This window comes from Tarenaya hassleriana, unplaced genomic scaffold, assembly GCF_000463585.1.
Source record: "Tarenaya hassleriana unplaced genomic scaffold, ASM46358v1 Cleome18, whole genome shotgun sequence".
Lineage (NCBI taxonomy): Eukaryota > Viridiplantae > Streptophyta > Magnoliopsida > Brassicales > Cleomaceae > Tarenaya > Tarenaya hassleriana.
In genome coordinates, this window is record NW_010965216.1 from 1,939,213 (window position 1) to 1,958,369 (window position 19,157).

At 35.6% G+C, this 19,157-nt stretch overlaps 5 protein-coding genes across 6 annotated transcripts in view; 3 read left to right on the forward strand and 2 right to left on the reverse strand.

Moving 5' to 3' along the window:
• The window catches only part of LOC104810506, a 1,918-nt gene extending 1,567 nt beyond the window's left edge, over positions 1-351 (forward strand). Inside the window, exon 3 of the mRNA XM_010536837.1 lies at positions 1-351. Coding sequence (XP_010535139.1) covers positions 1-33 — 33 coding nt within the window. The 3' untranslated portion in view covers positions 34-351.
• A 1,715-nt stretch (positions 352-2,066) lies between these two features.
• LOC104810613 (cucumber peeling cupredoxin-like) lies at positions 2,067-4,005 on the forward strand. Its single transcript, XM_010536959.1, has 2 exons — positions 2,067-2,286; positions 3,641-4,005. The coding sequence occupies exons 1-2, from the start codon at positions 2,094-2,096 to the stop codon at positions 4,003-4,005; spliced, it is 558 nt and encodes a 185-aa protein (XP_010535261.1). The 5' UTR covers positions 2,067-2,093.
• A 6,173-nt stretch (positions 4,006-10,178) lies between these two features.
• On the reverse strand, positions 10,179-11,606 carry LOC104810507 (protein LURP-one-related 12). The gene is made up of 2 exons (XM_010536838.1): positions 11,280-11,606; positions 10,179-10,776 (listed from the first exon to the last, which is right to left on the reverse strand). Exons 1-2 carry the CDS (start codon positions 11,496-11,498, stop codon positions 10,381-10,383), a joined length of 615 nt encoding a protein of 204 aa, XP_010535140.1. The 5' UTR covers positions 11,499-11,606; the 3' UTR covers positions 10,179-10,380.
• A 2,931-nt stretch (positions 11,607-14,537) lies between these two features.
• On the forward strand, positions 14,538-16,482 carry LOC104810509 (phosphatidylcholine:diacylglycerol cholinephosphotransferase 1). 2 transcript variants are annotated; one of them, XM_010536839.2, is made up of 3 exons: positions 14,538-15,065; positions 15,648-15,803; positions 15,988-16,482. In XM_010536839.2, the coding sequence occupies exons 1-3, from the start codon at positions 14,670-14,672 to the stop codon at positions 16,309-16,311; spliced, it is 876 nt and encodes a 291-aa protein (XP_010535141.1). In that variant the 5' UTR covers positions 14,538-14,669; the 3' UTR covers positions 16,312-16,482. The 2 variants fall into 2 exon arrangements, with proteins under 2 accessions (XP_010535141.1, XP_010535142.1); XM_010536840.2 differs by having other exon boundaries at positions 14,546-15,065; positions 15,666-15,803.
• Positions 16,483-16,639: 157 nt separating this feature from the next.
• Positions 16,640-19,131, reverse strand: LOC104810510 (the record flags this gene model as incomplete). Its single annotated transcript, XM_010536841.2, has 8 exons — positions 16,640-16,918; positions 17,057-17,167; positions 17,512-17,624; positions 17,730-17,843; positions 18,054-18,132; positions 18,282-18,366; positions 18,666-18,792; positions 18,945-19,131. Coding segments are annotated over 8 exons (936 nt in total), but the record flags the coding sequence as incomplete, so codon positions are not given.
• Between the last annotated feature and the right edge of the window lie 26 nt (positions 19,132-19,157).

Genomic DNA, 19,157 nt, shown 5'->3' on the forward strand with positions numbered 1-19,157 from the left:
GGAAAGAGTAAGAAGGGTTCGCATTTCAAATAGACTCGCCCGAATCTTGTGAGGGTTTCGGTGATTGGTCAACAACAACACTCTTATCTACAATGTGTATATGTGCAAAAAAAGGGAGTAGCTTCAGAAAATTCGCCCCACGTAAGCATCTTTCTTGTAGATTCTTTATCAAAATTTTGTGTTGTCCAGGTGAATATAGGAGCATCCGCCATTGATTCTTTTGCTTGATCTCCATTGGAGCTTCATAAATTACTCTCCTTGTCGTAAAGTCGAAAACTTTCGCCCTGTAATATTCGCCGAAATCACTATGATGGTACAATATTTGAAACAGATATGTATATGTTGGTCCAATGTTGTCGTCTTGGTAGTTTGTGAGGTTATTGGGCCTAAATGGGCCATCGAAAGCGTATCATTTGGGCTCAACCGGCTGGAGTAGCAAAACGACACCGTTTTCAGCGGACCTCACAATTGGTACTCGTGCGACATCGTCTCGATCCCCTGAGTATGCCCTCGGTGCGAGCATCCAGGCTTTCCACGTGTCGTCACATGAAAATATCCGGACCAATGTAATGGGAGCACCAGCTTCATTGTACACGTGGTAAACGGAAACCACGATGAGAATGACGCAGGAACAATAAACCATGAGCAAAATGCAAACGGGAATGAAGAGAATGATCCTTCCAGACCAGAGCCAGTGGGGAAAGACAAAGCAACAGAAGCTGAAGTGACAGAATCATGCTATTGTTAGTGCCCGAAATGTAAACTTGTTTACTTCCACTGAACATAATTAAAATATTTTAGTATATAATCTCTTTTGTAATCTTAGATTCAGATACGTATGGTAGGAGATGACTGATACAGTTTCTTTTCTGTTGATCATTAGTTTATAAACTTTGCATCCGCATTTTGATATTCAAATAAATGTTGAAATTTGTTTTGCTAATATCCAAATAATTGCTGAATTTGATTTTCGATTTCCAATGTAATATTGAATTTGATTTCGGTATACAATTAAGACATCATTGATACTGAAATCTAAGTGTTTAAAAATAATTAGATACCAAAATAAAATGTGTTTAAACATAATTAGAAAATAAAATTTTCATTTAATTGGATACCAGAAAACAAATTTAGTATTTTGTTTAACCACTTAAAATAATTTAATATTTATTTGGATACTCAAATATAAAATTAATATTTGTCTTTTGGTATTCATACTTTTCAGAATAATATCTAAGAATTTGTGGACAGGACAGAACTCATCTCCGGTTCCTTTGGGGTACCATAAGCTTTGGTTGAAAGTCAACGCGAGAGACCTGAAAAGGTCAAAGCCATAAATCAAAACTTAGCAACTAAAGTCTGTTCCAAACGACTTGGAAGTAGTTCACATTTGGCTTAGCCAATCTCCTTATATTTAAAGCTTACGTTGAATTTTATTACAACTAGATACATTTATTTCTATTTGACATATATACCTTCAATTTGAATACCCCAATTGTATATATTTTATAAAAATGATTTCACTCAAATCAAAATAATTTATAAGATATAAGATTTTATGTCTACTATAGTTCGGACATATATCAGAATTTTTTTTTTTAATATAGAACCATATCAACTACCCTTCGAATATGTACGGGGTAAACCATGCTCTCGAATAATAGATTACAAGCCACACGAAAGATGTAAACCACCTTAAATTGTCCATTACTGACGGGATTAAGGGGTTTATTATTCAACCAACTTATTTTGAGGTTTTTTTTCACATATATCAGAATTTTATTATAAAATGAAAGGCTAATCCAAATTTCGGAAATCTGGTTTTCGATATTCGACCAACACTTACGTATCACAATCATATATTTTCGTAAGTTGTCCAAGGCCGGACGATTATTGAATTCATGGGTTGAAAATTTCTAAGTTGTGTAGACTTAATAGACACACAGATGATGCATACACACGACGACCGCCACCTTCTAACCACACTTATTCACCAATCCTTTTTTTCATTTCTATAAATACGACCCAAATATCATCAAACGATTAATTCATCACAACAACAAAAATATAAGAATAGAAAAAGAAAAACAATAATGGAGAAGTTGAGGAATGGAGTATTATTGATGACAGTGTTTGTAGCGGCAGCCGTGGTCGTGGAGGTCGCTGCGGCACAGACGGTTCATGTGGTCGGAGAAAACATGGGATGGACCGTTCCTAGGACCGGTGGTTCCACTGCCTACACCGCTTGGGCCTCTTCCAAGAGGTTCATGGTCGGTGATATCTTGAGTATGTCTTCTTTTCTCTTTTCTTGTCTTTTCTTTTTTTATAATATTTATTTTTTTAAACACATATAAATACATAAACTTTAAATTTGATATAATCGATACACAAATATTAAAATGTTTTAAATTTATACTCTAAATATTAAAATATTTGCTGAATACACATCGTCGTTACTAATAAAAAGAACTTGTCACAATCGTGCTTAGCTAGCAACTAACAAAATCTAGATTGTCTCATTTCAGTAAATGACCATATATTATATACATTTTAATTCGTTATATCATAATTAAAATAAGGGATAATTCCATTTAAAACCCTGTATTTTTCTCTCGTCTCAATTTAAACCCTATACTTTTTTTTGATCCAAAAAAACATTGTACTTTTAAAAATTGGCAATTAAAACTCTATACTTTTAAAAATTGGCAAATAAAACCCTGAACGAAAAACAATATTATTTAATACTGACATGACATCCTAGTCATCTGCCACATCATCAATCCCTAATATTTAATAATATTAATTAATATAAAATAAAAATAAAAATTTAAAAATTATATATATTCATAAAATTATACACATATATAAACATGTTTATAAAAATTTTAAAATTATATACATATATAAATATATTTATATATACATATATACATATATATACATATGATACATATATATCTATATATGTGTATAATTATTATATGTTTTATATGTATGTGTTATATATGTATTTTTCCCTAAAAAACATTATATATATATGTATGATTTTTAGGAAAAAAAATCATATATCACACATACATAAAACATATTTATATATATATCTATATAATACATACATATATATATGTATATATAAATATGTTTTATATGTATGTGTGATATATACATGCTTTTCTAAAAATCATATATATATGTGATATATGCATGATTTTTAGAAAAAAAATACATATACCATATATGCATATAAAACATATATATATATATGTATTATATATATGTGTGTATATATATAAATATGTTTATATATGTGTATATATGTATATCATTTCATTATATATGTATGTGTATAATTTTTAAAATTTTATTTTTATTTTTATTATTTTATTTTTATTTTATATTAATTAATATTATTAAATATTAGGGATTGATGATGTGGCGGATGACTAGGATGCCATGTCAGCATTAAATAATATATTTTTTCGTTCAAGGTTTTATTTGCCAATTTTTAAAAGTATAGAGTTTTAATTGCCAATTTTTAAAAGTACAATGTTTTTTTGGATAAAAAAAAAGTATAGAATTTAAATTGCGACGAGAGAAAAGTACAAGGTTTTAAATGGAATTATCCCTTAAAACAATTCAGCATTCAATTTCCCGACGGACATACACGACGTACTAAGAGTGACAAAGGAATCATATGATGAATGCACTTCGACGAATCCCATCGGAGATCTCATCGTTAACGGTCCCGCCAACGTCACCCTCTCCTCCTCCGGTGACCATTTCTTCATCTGCACCATCGGTCGCCACTGTCTCTCAGGCCAAAAACTCTCCATCTCCGTCACCGGCAGCGGCGGTGGCATATTGGAAAAACTACAGTGTCCACCGCCGGAGGATGGATCCTCCGGAGGACCGATGACTGGTCCTCCGTCGCCGTCTTCCTCCTCCGTCTTGGCTAGTTCGTTCTTCATGTCTGTCGTTTTTGTTGCTGTGAGTATGGTTGTTTAAGGTTTTTTTATTTTTATTTTGTGGAGATTATTGTTGTTATGGGGTGGTGAGATCTTGGTGTTTTATTTATTGGCTTTTCTGATATTGTTATTATTATTATTATTATTATCATTTACATTTTTATATTTAGCAGTGTTGTTGTTGTTATATTTTGAGGGAATAAAAGTTTTGTATTGGTTATGATAATGGTTTTGGTTTATGATATTTCTTTGATATAAACACACTTCAATTTTTTTTTAACTAGCATTCAACTCTTATATTTCACTCTTCTAAGTAAAAATTTTGTAGGACAAGAAATTTTGTGAGTGAATACATTATGTGTGCCATGTACATCCCGTATAATTCTAAATATTTTTTTTTTGTAAGAATGTGAATCTATTTACTCAAAAAAGAATATCGGTTTTGATTACATTCCGGTTTTTAAACCGTAGATTAAAAGCATTGGAACTTCATAGCAGGTGAAAAAATAAAAAAGATCTTTTTGCATGGCTTGTTGTAATAGGAGCTTTCAAGGAGGCCTTGTAGCGTGGTACCAATCTTGTAGGAGCAGGTTTTCGGATATTGGCTTCCCCTTGTGAGAGGATAGAATGATGTTTCGGATTAGGTTGTCAATTTTCCTCCTTCCTCCCTCGATCGTGGTTGATCGAGATTGGAAGATACGGTGGTTCCTCTCCCGCCATAAGGAATAGATCGTTGCTTGCAGAAGAATCTTCGTTAGAATCCTCTGGTTTCGTACTTTGTCTTGAGTTCTTCCTTCCAGCCAAGTGATGGCTTGTTGGAGTGTGTTCGGTAGTTCTATCGCGATTCTGCGTGCGTAGTAGAGATTGTTGGTTTAGTGCTCTATGATGTACTGTTTATGAGCTTTATTTAGATACATTTGATGTATTGATACTTTCTATGGTTTATGAGAGTATTTGATTCATTACATGTTCTTGCATACTAGATGTGTTATGAAATCCATGTATCATTATGGATGATACTTAACTCCCTAGTCTTGTGTCATTATGGGAATGATGACATAATAAGACTAGTATGATGTGTGATTGATGATCATATAGATGATCATAAGTATTTGGATACGATCGCAGTCATAGGTATTCGTTGGAGAACGGAATACCGGATTGACCCGCATGAGATTGTCACATGGACTAGCGTCATGACTGGAATCTCAAAATGGCGGTTCCATGATTAGATCCTAAGACCTGAGATATCTACGGAATCCAACATGAGGAGTTGCGTGCTTTGATCACGTCAAACGTCCTGCGTAACAGGAGGACTATAAAGGCGTGTATCAGGTACGAAACGAATCATGTGCTGGATTGTAGATAGTCAAGACGGGATTTGTACCTCTCGTAAAAGAGAGAGATATCGCTGGAAACGTCCTGCGTAACAGGAGGACTATAAAGGCGTGTATCAGGTACGAAACGAATCATGTGCTGGATTGTAGATAGCAAGACGGGATTTGTACCTCTCATAAAAGAGAGAGATATCGCTGGGCCCCTCGAGTGAGCGAGACTGTAGAAATTTGTGGCCGCACTATATACGAACGTCGTCTTTTTTAGACAGTCGAACTCTGTGAACGAGAAAGCAGTTGAATCAGATAAGGTGGCTTGTCCATGCCTTATATTCGACATATGATATCGTGATACAAAAGGATCATCAACCGGAATCATCACTGGCGTTCGTAAGATCACGAACAAACTCTATTCGAGATAGGTAGTCATAGTGTTTTGCTAGAGACCGCCTATGATTTGTATATCCGGAATAGAGATTTCGGGTTATACTGCTATATCGAGTGAGCTTACAGGGTCACACACGCAGGGAAGGACAAATGCACGAGAAAACGTCGAGAAATCTGGACAAGAGGTCCGGACCGTCCGGTCTAGGAGTAGACCGAACGGACCAGACCATCTAGTCCGAACAGACCAAATTGTTGGACCGAACGGACTAGAGAGTTCAGTCCGAACGGACCAAGTGTTGGACCAAACGGACTGACCCGTCAGTTCGAACAGACCCAGTTATGAAACTGGTCCGAACGGACCAAGTGTCCAGACCGAATGGACTACTAAGCAGTCCGTTTGGTCTGGGGTTCAGATTTAATTTTAAAGTCCGGATCTAGGGTTATTGATAAGTGTGTACCGAGTCTAAAATCTATAACCCGATTCACAACTCACCGCAAGGATACGGATCGTCGTAACACGGGGTCGAACACGAGGACCGGTTGCTAAATCCAAATCTAGATCGAAAATAGATCAAAGCAAGTAGAAGTGGAAGTGATGATAAAAATATGTGGAAAGAATGGAGAATAAGGAAATAATGCAATAAAAACGAGTAACCTATCAAACAAGAATGACTACGGGTATCGGGATCGTATTCGCGTGTATGGGTATTTACTAAGCATGCATGAATAACGATTATGACTTGTATTCGGGAATCATCAAGCAACAAAGATGGAGAATTCACCTCTCGGTCTACTAACTCCCTACCTACAGAGTAACTCGTCAATCTCTCGATCTATTCAAGTTAACCCTAGGTGCATAAAGAACGCTATCATCAACCCTAAATCGATTAAACCATATCTCTATGTGAATAATACGATCTATCCTATTGATTTTGATCCGAAACAAACCCATATCTCTATGTGGTTCAGAATCCAAGATAATTGATCAAGGGGTTAGCAAACATCAATCCAATAAAAATGTAAATCAATAGAACCGAATCAAATCAAAACCGAAATCCAAGTTAAGGTTCAAACATACCCAAAATACAAACGAATCCCTAACCCATAGTCATGGATCTACTCAAGGTTCATAGAAAACAATAGAAACCAATAAAAGTGTAAATCAATAGAACCGAATCAAATCAAAACCGAAATCCAAGTTAGGGTTCAAACATACCCAAAACACATACGAATCCCTAACCCATAGTCGTGGATCTACTCACGGTTCATAGAAAACAACAAAAAGCTCATAAAGAAAAAGGTAAAAGAGAGGAAAGAAAGTCTCATGTAGATGTGTAGTCTCCACGATCGAATCTTCCTTCTTCTTCCCGAAATCCCGTGAACTTCTATTCTTCTCTCCCCAAAAGCTCTCCAAAAATCTGTATCTAGGTGTTCTCTCAGGTTCTCCTCTCTACTAGGACGTGGCTAGGGCTTTTTTATAACCCTAGGGCGGCTCCCAAGAGTCCTATTCCCATTCAGATGCTGAAAATCGCGAATTAGGGTTTCTGGTTGGATCCGGACCGATTCCAGGTGGATCCGGACCGGATCCAGATTCCTGGGGTCGAATTCTGCGTCCTTGATCCGGACCGATTCCAGCCGGAATCGGCCCTGCACCGGCAGTTCTCTGGTCTTCACGAATTCGCTCATAACTCTCTGCTCCGGTGTCGGATTTACGCGATTTTGGTGTCTACGCGAAGCTCTTGAAGTGCTCTTTCCAATGGTATAGGTCTCGCACGATTTGGACCTCTGTAGAGAAAGTTATTGATGTCGCAACATGAGTACCTCATCCGGACTTCTCCTTTAACGCTCCAATTAGCTCCTTTTCGAGTCCAATCATCTCCGAAACCTGTAACTCTGCAAAACTAGAGCACAACCGGGTTTTGTATCCTAACACGCCTAGAATGCCTATGAATGCATGTGATTATCCTATAAAACCTAGACAAACTCTCATCAAAATATAGAGAAGAATAGGAGTTATCAGTTATCACTTGAATAAGAGGAGAAATAGAACCCTAACACGAAGTGGCCGACCCAGAGAAATTTTCAGACCTTTTTAGAGAGTCTAGAGGGTTGAAGAAGTGATCTTAATCTCTCTTTCTCAAAGCACATCATCGAATAGAAGATTCGTGTCCTAGCAGACAAGTTCCAAAGGTTGGAATTCATCCCGAGGTGTGGATATGTGTAGAGGGCGAGGTATTCTTCCTGCCTATAGTGATCGGACGAACACATCAATTGAAACAGGCCCCGGATCGATTGAGGTAAGCGTTCTAACGTTTCTACAAGATCATGCATGATAGGTTCTAGGGTTTCATTAAAATTTTTGTCTTACATCCGCTGCGGAAACCCTAGAATCGATCTCTTAGGAATTAGATTCGCTCATGAGATCCCAGGAAAACCCAACAGAAAGTATCCCACAAATTCTCCGTTAACTGATATCGAGAATTTCGTCGTTGTTATGCACTGTCTGATCCATCAGATGAATTTTACCGGTAATCTCATGGCTTGCAAGATGCTGATGATGAAATTCCAGTTTACGGCATCGAACGCCTTCCTGATATCTATCTTTAGCATAGCTTTAGGCGAAGTGGATGAGTGGTTGTAATCCCGGATTAATTCTGAGGCCAAGAGTATGTTCTCAAGCATTAATCTCCCCTGAATAAAAGCTGATTGATTCGGGGAGATAACCTGTTTGAGGATCGGCTTGAGACTCGACAACCTCTAAATATGTCTAGACTTTTTGAACGGTTCATCTGTTATTTGAAGGTTCATATTCAAATACAATCCACTCTCTCTCATGTAACTCTTCCAATGTTTTCCGGTTCTCACCAATTTTACTCTACTTTTTCTTTAGCACAAGACTCGACAACCTCTTATGTTGTATATTGTGATTGTTTCTCTTTATATAGTCTCTTTATATAGTCGAATATATCCCATCTTCCCTTTCCTCCAACTTGTACTTGTGTGATATTCATCTTCCTTATGTTGTGGGATATCTTCATTTATGATTTTGCTTTCCTTATTTAATTGTTCATCTTTTCTTTCCGTCACTTGAACTTCATTCCTTTTGCCTTTCGTAGTTTGAACTTCATTCTTTTTGTTTGATCTTTATAATGACCATATTTATTTTTATCTTTCGAGGTTGTTCCTTCCATTTTTATATTGAGATCTTTTTTTTTTATGTTGAAACAGTCTACATTGTTTATAATGAAAAGAATAAAGTTAACATAAAGCGGAGATGAGAACGGGTTCTAAGTTTTGTATTAACAAATCCAAACGTATGAGTATTATAATTTATTTAGGTTTCCGCTTATTTTACTCCTACACAAAATGCTTTAATTATATATATACTGTAGAAAACATACATTTTTTAGAGTGAAAATATGAGCGCTCAATCACAATTAATCTTATACCGACATCATTATTTTTTAAAATATGTCAAATATCTGAATTTTTAATTTGATATAATTGATATTGCAAATATTAAAATATTTTAAATTGATATCCTAACTTATAAAAAATATGTCAATTCTCAATTTCTAAACAAATTTTTAAATATGGTGTATAGAGTTTTTAAGTCGCTATCATAATAATTACAATAAATTGCTGAAAATTTTTAATAATTTCTTCGATTTTATGATTTGAGGTTCAGAGTTTAATTGATTTTATATGGTTGGGTATCAATTTAAAATATTTTAAATTTTAGATTTTAAACTAAATTAAATTTTTTATTATTTATTTGATATATTTAAAAAAATTGAGGCTGATTTTTTTCTTCTTATTATTATTATTATTATTTGGGATGAGATCTTGATGTTGTTGATATTGACTTTTCTGTTACTAGTAATCTTTTACATATTCAGGAAATATGGCGGAGAATCATTAATTCATTTCTATTTTTTTCCAGTGTGTGGAAATGTGAAATGAAAAAGAAATATGGCGGAGATCATTAATTCATTTCTAATTTTTGTCGGAAATCAGTAATATTTTCAACATCGTAATTCGTAATTGATTCCTATTTTCCGTCGAAAATATTTGTGGCTAAAAGCATACGAGAGATAAGACATAATAATATCTACCGTTTGACAAAAAAAAAATATTTGAAAATTCGTTTTTTGAAATAGGACAATTCCATCACTCTCATCCACAATACCCTCTCTTCTTTGTTTATTTTCCAAATTTCAGAAAATCAAAACAGATTTTGTTAGTGAAAATGATTGTTACGAAGATATCACTAGAAAATAGAAAAAATCACAAAAATTGGTGCTTTGGAACAAATTGATTCAATACAAAACCACTATTTTTAATAGAAAACAACTAATTTTGGTTTAATTCGGAATATACTTTTATATCAAACTAAATTCGAATAAATATGTATATTATTTCATTCTAATTTATGAGATATTAGGAAACTAAACGACAACTCTAAAATGGTGGTCATAATAACACACTAAAGAGGAACTCAACCACTATATATATATATATATATATATATATATGTGTGTGTATCAATGTATACATGCAGACAACCATATAAGATTGTACGAAATCTTTCCATTTTTGTTGTTTTTTTTTCTTCATATTTGGCAAGATCTAAAACTGAGCATGAGATTTGACCGTAAACTCGAACGAAACAGACAGTTCTGTATTAATGGGCATTAATCGTCCGCCACGGGGTGCACCTGTTCCAAATCATCCTCAACTGAATCATCACCGTTGATCTGATCAAGCACGAGAACCAACCCCATCGCAAACGCACCGTCGAAACCGGGTTTCACGGTGAGAGAGAACACGTCGCGTCCGAGAACCACGTTTGTGGACGCGTCCACTTTGCGTTTGATCTCAGCAACTGGACGCTTCTCAGTGTCGTACATAACGCAGTTTCGTTGCGAGAAGTCGCCGTCGATTACGTACTCTTCGCCGGGTCCGTCGTAGATCTCCACAGTCATTGTGCACCGTCCGATTATCGACGATCTTCTGACGCTGAACATCGGCTTCTGACCGTCCGATCTCTCCCCGAGAAATCCTTCCCATCTCTGGTGAAGTGTCGGCCTCTGTTCATAGAAACCAACCCGAGTTTAGTTGAAACGAGTCGAGATAAGAGGACTGACACTGTGGAACAAGAACTCGATCTGAGAACAGAAGACAAGTCGATGATTTACCCTTAAAAGAAAAGACAAGTCGATGATTCACTGAGTTGACTCGTTGACACGGCAAAAACAGACGGATTGCCAGATTTTGCAACTCAAAATGCTAAAACAGTAGTTCAGATCCGTTTCATAGATTGTTATCAGATACCGACAAAACCCTATCGAGAAAATTAAAACTTTCCGAGAGCGGAGGAATGAAAGAAAATTTCCAGAAAGAGTTGGATTCTTTTCCCACGACATCACGACAGGAAACAAAAATCAGACCGATACCCGTCAATCAAAATTAGATTTCAACCAAGCCCTTGTAATCAGATCCAGTCCATCACGAACAAAACTTCAACTTTCTTCTTAATTTCACTACCGAGTCGACTCGTCCCAACTGAACTGAAACAAAAAAATGGAAATACCTTTCTCCTGACGGTGAGGAGACACTTTCCCGTGGCGTCCATGAGGACAATCTCATCCTTCTCTCTGGGTTCGGGTCCGTACGAGTCGACTCGGAAGATGAGTTCGCCGTTGCAGTCGTAGACGGCGAAGCCGTCGCCGGAGAAGAAGAGTGAGGTCTTGCAAACTGTGAGATGCTTCTCTTCTTCGTAGAGATAAGCTTCCTCCACCACCACTCCCATCTTCCTTTTCCTCTCCTTTGATTTTTTTTCTCTAATTTGAGTTTTCTTTCCTTTTCAATTCAGTTTATTTGGGCGGTGAGATGTTGTGATGGATGACCGAATGATTAAGAAAATGACACTCATGACTTCCCATGGGTCTAATACCCATGTGTACATATACTCAAATATCGTGTACCACAAGTACGGGTGGGCCTTTCGGTTAGTCGAAATTTGAGCGTACCAAACTAAAAAATATGAATCGAACCAAAAAAATATAGTAGTTTTTTTATTCCAATTCTTATAAGATCTAAATTTTTTTTAATAAAAATCGGAATTAAATATTAAATAATAACCAATTTTATAAAATGGAAAGAACTAAACTGAATAGGGAATCGTCCCACCCTAACCACAAGTCTATACATGTTATTATCCATGTATTCTAGTAACCATTTGCGCATCGTTTAAAATAATTTATTTTAGCTTTTTTTTTTTGAATGATCTAACAAATGTGCTTGCTCGGGTGGAACTAGTTTAGAGTGTAGGGTAAGAATGGCACAGTTTCTTTATTTTAAAATTTGGCGATCATGTTCACTTTAGTCAAATAGGTTCCTCCTGTTGGCATTGAACATTTTAGAATGGTGCTCTGTTACAAGAACGTGGTCTATGCATAGGTTTCTTAGGAATGTAGAAACACAAGATACTCTCAATGAATTTTAAAATTACTTAAAATTACAACAATATAAATATAAAAAAAAGGGAAAAAATCCCTAAAAATTTCTTAACTTACAAATTACCAAAAAAAAATATTTTGACCTTGCGAGAGTGCCAAATAATTCCTAAACTTACAAAAAATATCTCAATAAATCATAATTTTGTTAAAAAGTGTCATATTAATCTTTCAGATAAACTGATTATAATGATATGATTTTATATCCTACGTGGTAGGTGACATGGCATACCAAGTGAGATTTTTTTGCCACGTAATCAGTATTTGTGTAAGTCATCGTGCGTACTAAGTGTTCGATGAAATGCGTTTAAGAGACTCTAGAATATTTTCTGAAGAAACCGGTTTTCTAATGCGGTACTGATTACGTGGCAAAAAAATCTCACTTGGCGTGTCATATCACCTGCCACGTAGGAGATAAAATCATATTATTATAATCAGTTTCTCCGAAAGACTAATATAATATTTTTTTAACAAGATTATGATTTACTGAGATATTTTTTACAAGTTCATGAACTATTTGGCACCTTCGGAAGTTCATAAATTTTTTTTGTGGCAATTTGCAAGTTCAAAAATTTTTAGGAGTTTTTTCCATGTAAAAAACTATGATTTATAGTTAAGTGAATGGAGACAAATATTCATGAAAACGAGGTCTCGTTTTTTTTATTTTTTTTCAAATCTATTCACAATTAACACTCATATTGTCTTTTGTGTTATATACTTCAAATTTATTGTTTTCTTTTGCTGTATACATTTATTGCTTCTGTTTTTTTTTCTTTCTAAATTCTCAGTTCCTAAGTACATTTGGTGTTAAAGTTCGGATTCATAAAACTTGTTACATGCTGAAATTCATAATACGTTCGGATTCGCCTCGGAGTTATGTTCGTAGGGAAAATGGTGGCCAGATTTTTGACAGAGACGAGAATATCGTTGAATGAAAGAATTGTATCGACTGCTGACGAAAACGAATTATTCAGGGTGGTCTTTTAAAATGCAAATGGTTATGGAGACTCATGGATGGGTGGAAAGGCATAGGCAGTCATTTTTCAAAGGTAAATACTCAAAATAAAAAAAATTTATCCATAACTTCTATAACTTTTTTTGGGGGGTTTTAGATTTTAAAAAAAAAAGGAACAACTTTATCCGGTCACGCCAATATTTTTCTTTTTTCTAAATATAAATTTCAGATTGTGATATTATGACGCAAATTATCGAATAATGTTGTGTTGTTTCTTATTGAGTTAGATGTATATATACACGAGACCGCGAGAGTTATTTCTTTCAATTTTGAATATTTATAAAAACCAGATATTTACGAATATTCATATCGAACATAAAATATGATAAAAATGAGAAATAAAATTACAAGATAAACTTAAACACATATAAAATATATAATCTATCAAATATAAACGATATACAAAATTTAAAATTTATAATTCAAAATCTACCACATTATAACATATTCAAAAAATTATATATCATAAATCTTTATATTCAAAAGCTTAAAAATTCTAAATTTTTATATAAAAAGAATATATCTCGAATCTTCATGAAAAACTTGTAAAGATTAATCATTTTCATCATCTATACCAAATTATTCTTTTATTTAATAATATTGTTAAATAGTATATATCACATATGATATTTCGACTAATTCAATTTTGGTATCGTATCTAATTTGTATCCGACAAATATTTTTAAATAAATATCCGTATCCGTTTTATAAACTATGGATATCCGAATTTTCGATTCAAATACGATCCGAGTAATGAGTTTGGATTTTTTGGATATTATGTCTACACTTAATCTCAATAATATCATATATATATATATATATATATATATATATATATAAAATATTGGAATTTAGTATACAAAAATCTTTCACGTGCTTTAATATCTAATTTTATGTTTTCGTGCATATTACTAACCAAATTATTTTTTCGATAACCAGACAACCAACTTACCAACATAGTTTTTATACCTACTATACATTATTATGTCTTTATGTGAATTACCCTCTGATTATTTTGTTTAAGATTGGCATCTAATTATCAATAATAATAATAATAATAATAATCATTATCATCATTATTATTATTATTATTATTATTATTATTATTATTATTATTATTATTATTATTATTATTATTATTATTATTATTATTATTAGATGCATTATTTTGTGATTTGGAGGTAATTTGAGTTTTTTAGGAGTGTTTGTAAATTGTAACCAAACCAATAAAGCAAATAAATAAAGGCAGAATAAAAAAGACAAAGAAAAGAAAAGTCAAAATAAAATGAAAACCTATCGTTGTCGAGATCTGAGTTTTGTCTGAATTTCCAACCTCTCAGTTTCTTCGTAATCTCCGTCTCTCTCAAACCCCAAATTCCAAATGTTTTCTATATAATCCATCTTTCAAAACCCCCAAAAAAAATGCCTCTCTCCGACAAATTTTCCAGCGATGTCCTCCGCCGCTGCAGCCGCCACCACCACCGTCGCCCCCCTCCGTCACAGGTCTAAATCTAACCCTCTTAACGGTAAACACCCTAACGGCGCTAACCAGATCCTCGATCCCACAATGGGCACTCCCAAGAAATCCGACGGTCTCATTAACGGCGGCAGCAAGGCCTCGTTCATGACGTGGACGGTGCGTGACGTCGTACACGTGGCGAGACACCATTGGATACCGTGTGTGTTCGCGGTGGGGCTGTTGTTCTTCATGGGCGTGGAGTACACTCTCCGGATGATCCCGGCGAATTCTCAGCCGTTCGATCTTGGATTTGTGGCCACGCGATCGTTTCACCGGGTCTTGGCTTCCTCGCCGGAGCTTAACACCGTCTTAGCCGCTCTAAACACGGTACGTCCGATAATTTAAAAACAATTTAACAAAAATCTGTAATGGTTACAATTAACAAATTCTTGTTTTGAATTTCACATTTAATTTCAGTAGAAAAACGTACACCCTTGGGAGAATCTCTTGTATTAAAATTAATCAAATTGTGGTCAACAGAAATGGCTTAACCCACACCCCCTTTTCTTTTCTTGAGATTCGGAATATTTATTAAATGTCTGTCGGGCTGGAATTTAGATGAATACACCGAAATTCTAAGAGATTCTATTTTTTTTTTATAAGTTTGAATCTGCACAAATTTCGAGGAAATTGATCTGTGTTTGAAAATAGTCCTAATTGACAATTGCTATCATATGTTGCATGGCTTGTAGCTTGTATGAGTGTGTATATATATGTCAATATATGTGTGTATATGTGTATATTGATTCATTTTTTTTTTATCTTTCATCTTCTTCCGTGGTTCATGCGTATAGAGTACAAAAGCTATTCACATGGATGATGATAAGTTGGACGACCGAGTCCACATGATCTTGAAAGAAAAAAAGATTCGAACAGCTCTGCGTTAAATGCGACACTTTTGTCATGTAGTTTGTGTGTGTTGTGAAGGTGTTTGTGGGGATGCAAACGACGTACATTCTATGGACGTGGCTGGTGGAGGGCCGTCCGAGAGCGACGATATCGGCATTGTTCATGTTCACTTGCCGTGGAATTCTCGGTTACTCTACTCAGCTCCCTCTCCCCAAGGTCCCATTTCAATACACTCAATTTCACTTTTAAAATGTTAAGAATGAACATTACCGTTTAATGGGTTTGGTTAAGTTTCTTTAAGCAAAACGATCGCGTGTTTAATGTTGTCGGAGTTACGCTTGGTGGGTGAGAATGCGTAGTTACTGATTTACGAAACCGGGAATTTTGGATTCTCGCTCAGGAATTCCTCGGGTCAGGGGTCGATTTCCCCGTGGGGAACGTCTCGTTCTTCCTCTTCTTCTCGGGGCACGTTGCGGGTTCGGTGATAGCTTCGCTTGATATGAGGAGAATGCAGAGGTGGGGACTGGCTGCTATTTTCGACGTTCTCAACATATTGCAAGCGGTAAGGCTGTTAGGGACGAGAGGGCATTACACCATCGATCTCGCAGTTGGAGTCGGGGCCGGGGTTCTCTTCGACTCGTTGGCCGGAAAGTACGAGGAGATGAGCAAGAGAAAGATTGGTATGGCTTCAAGTACTAGCTTCAAAGACTCTCTTCTAAGCTAAAAACGACCAAATTTTCTATAAAATTTTAGAAGAGAAATTTGAGGTAATCAATGTTTTTTTTTTCCTTTGTCCAATTTTGGTTAAGTTTCTTGTTTTATAGACTCCACATTTCCATGATGAATTTATTGTCACAGGTACAACTAATACACCAAATCATGTCTTGTCCATTAATGTTCATAGGCTTGTTTAGGTGGAAAGATATAGGGGTGGTTGTGTTAGTTTAATTTATAAGAGGATGAAAATATGAACTTTGTAGAAGTTAGGTGGCCAAAAGAAAAAATAAATTAATTGTCGGAGAAAAAATAAATAAATAAAAAAAAACAAGTAATTTCTTTTCACGCATATATGATTCCATGTATATGATTGATTCTTTATTTTTTCTTCGCTAAGACTAATACAAGTCGTGTACATTTTAAAAATGTACGCCGTTGATGCAATATACATAACAAATACGTATATACGTATTTACATTCGTATAGAAGTTCGTCTACTCTTCGGAGTCCGAGTCGATGGGGCAAGATCCGTCGTCGAAATTAGCATACGGGTTGAACTCTGGCGAACTCGGATCCATGCATCCCGGGACCAGATCAAGATTGCATCGATCGCCCTGAAAATTTTGAAATCGAACTTTAACAATACATCCATACACGGGTTTCTTTTATTGCGAATTATGAAGAATTTGAGTTTGTATATTATATATCACATATCGATATTTAGTAATAGAAATGGGTTTGTGTAAACTTACTCCTTCGACCGTCAAGTTTCCGATCATTGCACATCGTGTTATGACGACGTTCGTGTCGGGGAATATGGCTCTGTCACAGGCCCCTTCTTGGCTCAACTCTTTGGCCAAACCCTAATTAGCATTCGGATACATGAAAACAAACATTGGGTTTAAAATTCCATTAGAACAATTATTTTGGACCGAACCCGACTGATTTCAAATTGAAATTAAACGTTTTGCGTAACAAAAACTAGGGTAAATTCCAGTGACTATTATCGTGCAACACCAACCTACACCACTTATAGTTATCGCTTTTATGCGTCTATGACTTATTTTTTCACTTTTATTATTCTTAGATTCATTATTTTGTTTTGCTACTGTGAACTCTAATATCTGTATTACCGCGATTATTTATATATATAATATTTACCGTTAACAAAAATAAAAAAAATTAGGGTTTATATATATATATCTACCTCGTTGAAGAACTCAAGAGGCTTGTTTTGCAAACGCTTGGGGACTTGGAACTGAAGCCTGTAAGGACCGTCCCAGTTTACTCCGTTTGTGAACGAGAAGATCAAATTCAGAGCTGAAAATCATTTCGATACGAAAAGGAAATCTAAGTATTTTTTGCAAAAGAACTGAAAAATTGATGTTTGGTTCGGATTTTATGTGATCTTGAAACCGTACTAACCATGCTTAGGAATGCATATCTGAATTGAATATATCGGAGAATCGGCTTGGCCCCTCTCTTTCTTAAGCATTGCCCTCGGTTCTCCGCCGCACATTATCGGCTGATTAAACCCTCCTGCAAGATTCCATTGCCTTGGTTAACAAGCTAACTAAATCCGACTTTCCTTATCATCGATTAAGATTTCTCAAATTTCGCGATTTTCCTATTAGGGTTGCTCCAACGTATTAGAGATGAAAGATTTCGTAACTCGGATCTGTGTTGTGTTTTCTTCACGTATTACAATCAAAGGATAGTTACTGTGAACAATCAAAATCGAAAACCGACCGTTGAAAGCAATCCCGAATTCCTCGTTCGGGTCGATTTTGTTTGCAGCTGGATTGTAGAAAAGCCTCAACTTCTCACCCTACCAAAGCACATTCATATATATAACCCCTTAATTAGTCCATGATGAATCACACACATATATATACACTCATACACCCATTATATATATATATATATATATGCAGAGAGAGAGAGAGAGATCTAAATTGTTTAAGGTGTTAGGCTTACGGCGGTGGGAGGAAGACCGTTCATTGTTTTCCAGTACACAGGAGCCATACCGAACTCAAACTTTGCCCATGAAGGAAGCTTATATCTGCAGCAATAATCATGAAAAACTTTCAAAGTCATGACAAAGAGTAACCTTTTTTTTTTTTTTTGATAATCCGGAAGTTCACCGGGCCTTTGGCCCAACTACATCTCCCAGAGGACCGGGGCAGTCCATATGAAAACCCCTCCCCAACCAGGAATCGAACCGCCAACCTCTGAGTGCTTTGCACCCAACTGCTGACCACTCGCCCACAAGCTGTTGGGTGACAAAGAGTAACTTATCCTATGCTTTCAGATCGATTCTCACTAACAAAAAAAAAATCACATAAATGATGATAAACATACTCTTTGATCTCTTCGGCAGGCTGAGCTGTAGTAGCGGCCGCAGCCTTTACTTGCATGTCAAGTTTCCCTAACCGATTCCCTCTCCTCGAAAATCCCCTTTGAATTGCACAAACCGCGGAATTGTACGCTGTATTGAAATCATACCACAGCACAAAACACACAAAAAATGTCACGGTTTAACATATATATGCACAATCTCAGCATAGTATAAGATCATTTCCACAAATTCAGGGTCCTGTTAAGCTGAAAACTTGGGAATATTCCAAGGAGAGGGCTTACAAATGGAGGGTTTAGAGGATAAAGGCTGAGGAGGAGAGGCGAAGATGGAGGCACTGTTAGTCGCCATGGAAATGGAACTGAAGAGGAGGCTTTGGGTTGAGAATGGAGGATAGGTGGTGGTGTTGAAGATAAGGGTTTTTTTTTTGCACCACACATTCAAGTAAAATGTATGAAGAGAAATATCTATACAGATTCCCCCCCCCCCCCCCCCCC